Consider the following 6,000-nt stretch of genomic DNA (forward strand, 5'->3'; position numbering starts at 1 on the left):
CGGGTGACAATTTCAATGTTTTTAATGTTGTTTTTTTGAGTAAATGATCGTCCATTTATTGATCTATAAACACTACTCCATAAAATAAAAGAATATCGTCTTCTGAAGCTTTAAATATGAAAGTACATATATTCAATCATTGACCCTTTTACATTCGTTAGCCTCAAAATTCACCTCCACGTGTGGGCTCAGATGGGGATCAGAATGTAGAACCCATTGTGGATTTCAGTTCGTGTCAGGATTGAGAAAGTCTCTCTTGATTTTCCTGCATTGCTTTTGAGCCACAGGCGTGACAGTTTATTGATCCCCCCTCTCATCTAATCAGTAGCCTTGTCACATTATAACAAAGGGGAGTGAGCCAAAATGAAAGCAATTTACTCCAGGCTGGTGAAGATTGCAGGGCAGGGTGCAGTAGTTTTCTTCCCCTTTCATAGACCGTCTGATACAGGTACTATTGTCGCTAGGCTTGAAATCTAAACATTGTGTCAGTACTGGGTCTAGCAGGATAAAGCCGCGGGACAAACAAAGACTCTGGCTAATTGTCTGTATTCCACTCATCCATGAAGACTGTTAGTCACTGTAGGCACGATGAGGACAAGTGTTCATGGATTCTACCAGCAGCTTTGTTAAAACTTAGATTTTCTGTTGCAAAGAAGACACAGCGTTGTTAAACATCCACTTCATTAATATTAATCAAGTTGACCGATTAACAATTGGTGAAACATCACTTTTCTTGCATTTTTTTGTTTGGACTTCATAAGCCAATAAAGTTAAATCAATGCCAATATATAATAATAATAATAATAATAATAATAATAATAATAATAATAATAATAATAATAATAATAATAATAAGGCAATATAATGTGAACAAAAAGAGGCAAAATGTAAAGAAAAAGTGTTATTTATTGGGCAAAAGGTAGCATTCATGGATAAAAAGTGACCAAAAAATGGTTAAATATTTAACAAGAATGTGATAAAAATGTAAAAATAGAAATTGCAAAAATGAGAAAAAAAAGGGATATTTATATGAAAAACAAAGCTAAAATCTGAAAATAACATAAGTGTAAAATTTTTTGGGAAAGGGACAAAAAAGGGACAAAGAAAGTTCCAAAATGGCCAAAGAAGGGCCATAAAGATACTATTTTAATAATAGTAATATTTGTGTTTAAATATCATTTTTTTTTCAGAATGATATGTTTTAAGTTTATCATAATTTATATGTTTTATATTAGTTTAATATGCATATTTTAGGGATGTGCTTATGTGTTAAAAACATCCAGGATGTATGCACGGTGGGCACACTAGTCATACTCAACCGTCCCATGATGCATTGGGAGCGTAATGTGAAATGCTACTGGGACTGGCTTCAAGTGAAAAATACAAACTGTGACATCACTCCTTACATGTACTGTAATAATAACACATAGTTCTCCTCAAATGATGTCAAACGATAAAGAAATAAATTAATAGACAGCTGTTGCCATGCAATCAATGTTTTTGTTCAGCTAGTATTTTATCTGTTTCTGTTTAGCTGCTAACATTAGCATGGTCGCTCTGCTAGCTTGTTTGACTATCATGATTTAATAAGTTGTCATGGATCTTCAAACACTGGCTTTTCCACGTTTTCCTCCTCTTCTTCCTTTTTCACCAGATCATTAGTTAGATTGTTAAACATGACGTCACATGCTGCAGCATTAAACAGTAAACAACAGGTCACGCCTCAAAACTGAACTGTCAATCAATTTGGGGGCAGGGAATTCAACTATCTTTTTTATTTTCCTTAAAACTAGACTTACTAGTTATTAATAATACTACCAAGTTTAGTTTGCTAATAATATCAGTGCTTTGATTGCTTAATTAATAAAAAAAAAAAAAAAAACATTTTTCCCAATTTTGCACCTCCTATGATGGCCGGCGCCCCGAGCATTTGCCTATACTGCCTATGCCATGGGCCGGCCCTGCATGTCTGAATGGTCTCAAACGCTTTCTAAGACATTCAAAAATCCAATGAATTCCAGCATTTAGTGTAAAACACAGTAAAACTTCTGTAAACAAAATAAAATGTGACGTCCTATTTACAACAAAAAATCAGCTCGGCCCTGATTTCTACTTACTTTTTTTTTTTTTTTTTTTTTTTAAATCTCTGAGGCTGAACGTGTCATTAAAAATCCCCATTTTTAGATTAATGTTGTAAATTCATGATAAAATCTTTCTGCTTCATTTTTGCTGCAGTACCATACATGAACTGCTGGGTGCAGTTCACCATTTACATTGTGAAGAAGAACCAACCTAAAGCCTCATGACTGGAATGCCAAAAAATAACTTGTATTTTTAAAAGAACAACAAATGAATTCCTATATATTTTGCACACTCGTTGTCTTTTATGGCACTTAAAATATTTGTATATCATGTACACAAACAGTGCGTATGCACATCTCATGCCTTTATCACCGCTGTTACTGAGGCTTAAACATGGTCATTACGCCAAGTGTCCCACGAGGTAATGAAGACGTGTTGGTGGAGGAACGTCGTCCTCACAAGGTGCCACAGTAACACCACTGTGGCAAAAAAAACCAGAACAAAAAAAAAAGAGAGAAAAAAAGGCAGTAGATTACCATTTAGATTGTCAAACCTAGCTTATGGGCTATACATACATGCACATGCACATGTCAGCAATTGATTTTGCACTTTTCTAAAGTGTAGGAGACACAAACTGGTCTGGAAAGCACCTCCCATTTCCAATTTCTGCATCAGCCTTTTTGTCATATTCCTGAAACCATCGTATTCTGCTACAGGCAATAAAAATACACATACTGTAGAACTGTGACATGTTGACTGGAACAGCCTCTTGTCTATTTATTTATTTATTTATTTATTTTTCATCAGTGGCTATTTGTTGATTATTACATTCAAATGAAGTGTACGCCTTCTGAATAAAAAGGCCACTGAGGATTTATGGACATTCACAGCAGCATGCATATATATATATATATATATATATATATATATATATATATATATATATATATATATATATATATATATATATATATATTGTTAGTGGTAATATGCACAGGAGGTGATGTCAGAATATGAAACCAAATCATTGGGTTTGTGTTGGACAACTAAACTCATCAGGTGTACAGATGAGAGCTAGCGTGATATCGATTATTTTTTAATCAGATAAAGACATAGTGGAGGACAGGGGTCTACAACCTGCGGCTCTGGAACCTCATGTGGCTCTTTGACTCTTTTGCAATGGCTCCCTGTAGCTTTAAAAAATAAAATAAAAATAATTGTTATTTCATACAGAGGGTATTAAAGATTAATCACATTAACTTCAAATACAATTATGATAAAACAATTGGTTAACCTAAAAATAAATCACATTGTACAATAACTCATTTAACCTTACTCTAACCTTAGGTTTTAAATCCCTGGTAAGATAATTAAACTAACAAAAAGACTATATTCTGGAAGAAAATAGAGACTTTATTTGTACGTGGAAAAATGTATTTAACTGCCAACATGCCGCCTTAATATGCATGCTTGACATGTTGCAAGAAATTAACAATTAGCATGTGTTGACCGACATCATCATGTGTTAATAAATTCAAGTTTTTTTTTGGTAGAGCTTCAAAAACATTAACTCATGATATTATTCCATATTATTTGAACTGTATAGAATTTCATAGACTGTATTGTTTTCATTGAGAAGATTATTATTTTTTGGCTCTGGAAGGATTTTAATCCAGGTGAGATTAAGCAAAATGTCTCACAGTCAAGGGTTCAGATCCCCGGTTTAGATCAATAAATTAAAGATCATTTACTGTATTTGACTGCCTTGCTTATTTAGTTTTGTTTGATCATATTTAATCTAAAAAATAACTAAAAACAAATTCATCCATGTTCAAATTATTTATGATTGATTTCTCCTGAGCCTTAAAAAAGTGATATATCACAATGGAGAACACAAAGATTAGTGCCATAGGGAGATTGATATTTACGGAAAGGTTTTGCGCATTGTATTGTGGGATGTGGAGTCCCGTAGACGAATAGTTTTTTTTCTTCATTTTTACTGTAATTTCTTGTGTTTCCCCCAAAACTGTGCCAAAAGTGACTTTGTAACAAATATTGTGGGTTTTATTTACTGTAAGTTTAAAACTAAAAAAATAGGTAGGCCATCGTTACAAAGTAGGTTGGTCGGAAAGTGACAAAAAACGTGGCAAAAAAACGGTCCAAAAGTGACAAAAACGTGGCAAGAAAAGAGTGAAAAGTGACTAAAATGGACCAAAAGCATCAAATGTGGCAAGAAAATGGGCAAATAAAGAGAAAACAGGTGATATGTAATGGCAAAGGGAAGTTTAAATAGGCAAAATGTGGCAAGCAATAGGGAAAAACGGCAAACATGTGAAACAAAAACAGGCAAATATATGGGAAAAAGGAAACAAGTGGTATTTATTGGGCAAAGGCTAGCACATTTGAATGAAAAGTGGCCATGAAATATAAAGAAAGGTCAAAAATTGGACAAAAGTGTCAAAAAGAACTCGCTAAAATGGACAAAAATAGGAAAAAATTGATATTTTTTGGCGAAATGAGCTAAAGTCTAGAAAAAGTGAAAAGTGGCAAAAATTGGACAATGGGAGTTGCAAAATGGCCAAAGAAAATAAATAAAAAGTTTCTCCCTTTTAAGGTTTTCTGGTGGAATAATAATTAAAATTAAGACATAAAAAGCCACATGTCAACTTTAAATGTTGAAGTCATTTTCAATTATGGTACTTGTGCTTTTACTTTGTTATTTATTAAGTACTGCTCTGTTGTTCACATAAGATATACAAAGGTGAATTTCCAAAAGCATTACTAGTTTGAAAGCGGTCGCTAAGCAACGGAGGATAGCTGTGACCTACCAAGTGACCGAGTCTTTCTGACGCTGTAAGCAGAAATCACAGGAAGTGAGCTGACACTGCACCTCCAATAGCAAAAAAAAATAAAAATAAACCCTTCAGCACTAAAATCTCCCTCTTCAATGTCTGCTGCAGTTGTCTGCGTTTTCCAGTGTCACATGCCACACCATTAACACAGCTCCACTGTGAACACGTTTGAACCCCATTCATCAAAACCACCTCAGCGTCTAATAAAAATGCCCTTCCAGCCCTTATTTTCAGTCTGTTGATTTAAAAGAGCTTTTTGATTTTGGTTACCTGACCTCCGGTTACCCTGGAGTCCCTGCGTTCTCTGTCAGGAGTTTGATATCTTTGGACTTTGGGATCAGAGGGCAAAAGCTTCAGGATTGCTGGGAACACGGTAAAGTTAATCTCACACCTGCAATAAAAGAAACAAGGAGGTCAGTTGGTCACAGGCCTTTCTGCATCCAGTCTGAAAATGAAAGGTAAGAAGAAGAAATGTTAAGATTGTGAGGTCATGCTAATAATAACCTCCAACAGCACAAGATGAAATCACAAACCCAGGCATTACACGCTGACACTTTCTTGGTGAAAAATATGAAAGCTTAAAGCAGATCAAAGCGTTGGCATGTGGAAAAGTGGTAATATTCCAAACGATGAAGATTTAAACGCAGGAACAAAAACCTATTGAGCGTTCCAACAAGTGAGCAGCCAAAAATATACCACTGCTCGATATGTTGTACAAACTAAAGCTTTTATCTATGGGGCGCCGTTTGCAAAAGTTGCGCATGCTTAAAAAACAGCAGCTTTTCGCAACATTTAGCGACGTCGTTTGTAAAAGTTTCTCATGGTCACTGCTACTGGAAACCACTAACTAGGTTGTGATTAAGTGGGGTTACGTTTTTTTAAAGGCAGTGTCTATCAATACGTAACATGTATCCATATATGGGCATTCTATCTGTACGCAGCGCCCCTCATTGGCCAGTTTAGGTAACGTGATAGGTGCACCGTGTAACCTAAACTGGCCAATGAGACGCTACACACGTACTTCTGTTTGTATTAATACGTCAACTACGTTACAAACTAACTAACC

General features: G+C 35.0%; 1 protein-coding gene across 1 annotated transcript in view; it reads right to left on the reverse strand.

Annotated features, from left to right (window-relative positions):
- The window catches only part of LOC114477812 (glycine-rich cell wall structural protein-like), a 46,363-nt gene extending 40,888 nt beyond the window's left edge, over positions 1 to 5,475 (reverse strand). Inside the window, exons 1-3 of the mRNA XM_028470429.1 lie at positions 5,468 to 5,475; positions 5,205 to 5,325; positions 4,911 to 4,933 (exon numbers count right to left, since the gene is read on the reverse strand). Of these exons, the coding sequence (XP_028326230.1) occupies positions 4,911 to 4,933; positions 5,205 to 5,325; positions 5,468 to 5,475 (152 nt within the window). The remainder of the gene's footprint in view (positions 1 to 4,910; positions 4,934 to 5,204; positions 5,326 to 5,467) is intronic.
- Positions 5,476 to 6,000: the final 525 nt, after the last annotated feature.

This window comes from Gouania willdenowi, chromosome 16 (assembly GCF_900634775.1).
Source record: "Gouania willdenowi chromosome 16, fGouWil2.1, whole genome shotgun sequence".
In the NCBI taxonomy this organism is placed as follows: Eukaryota; Metazoa; Chordata; class Actinopteri; order Blenniiformes; family Gobiesocidae; genus Gouania; species Gouania willdenowi.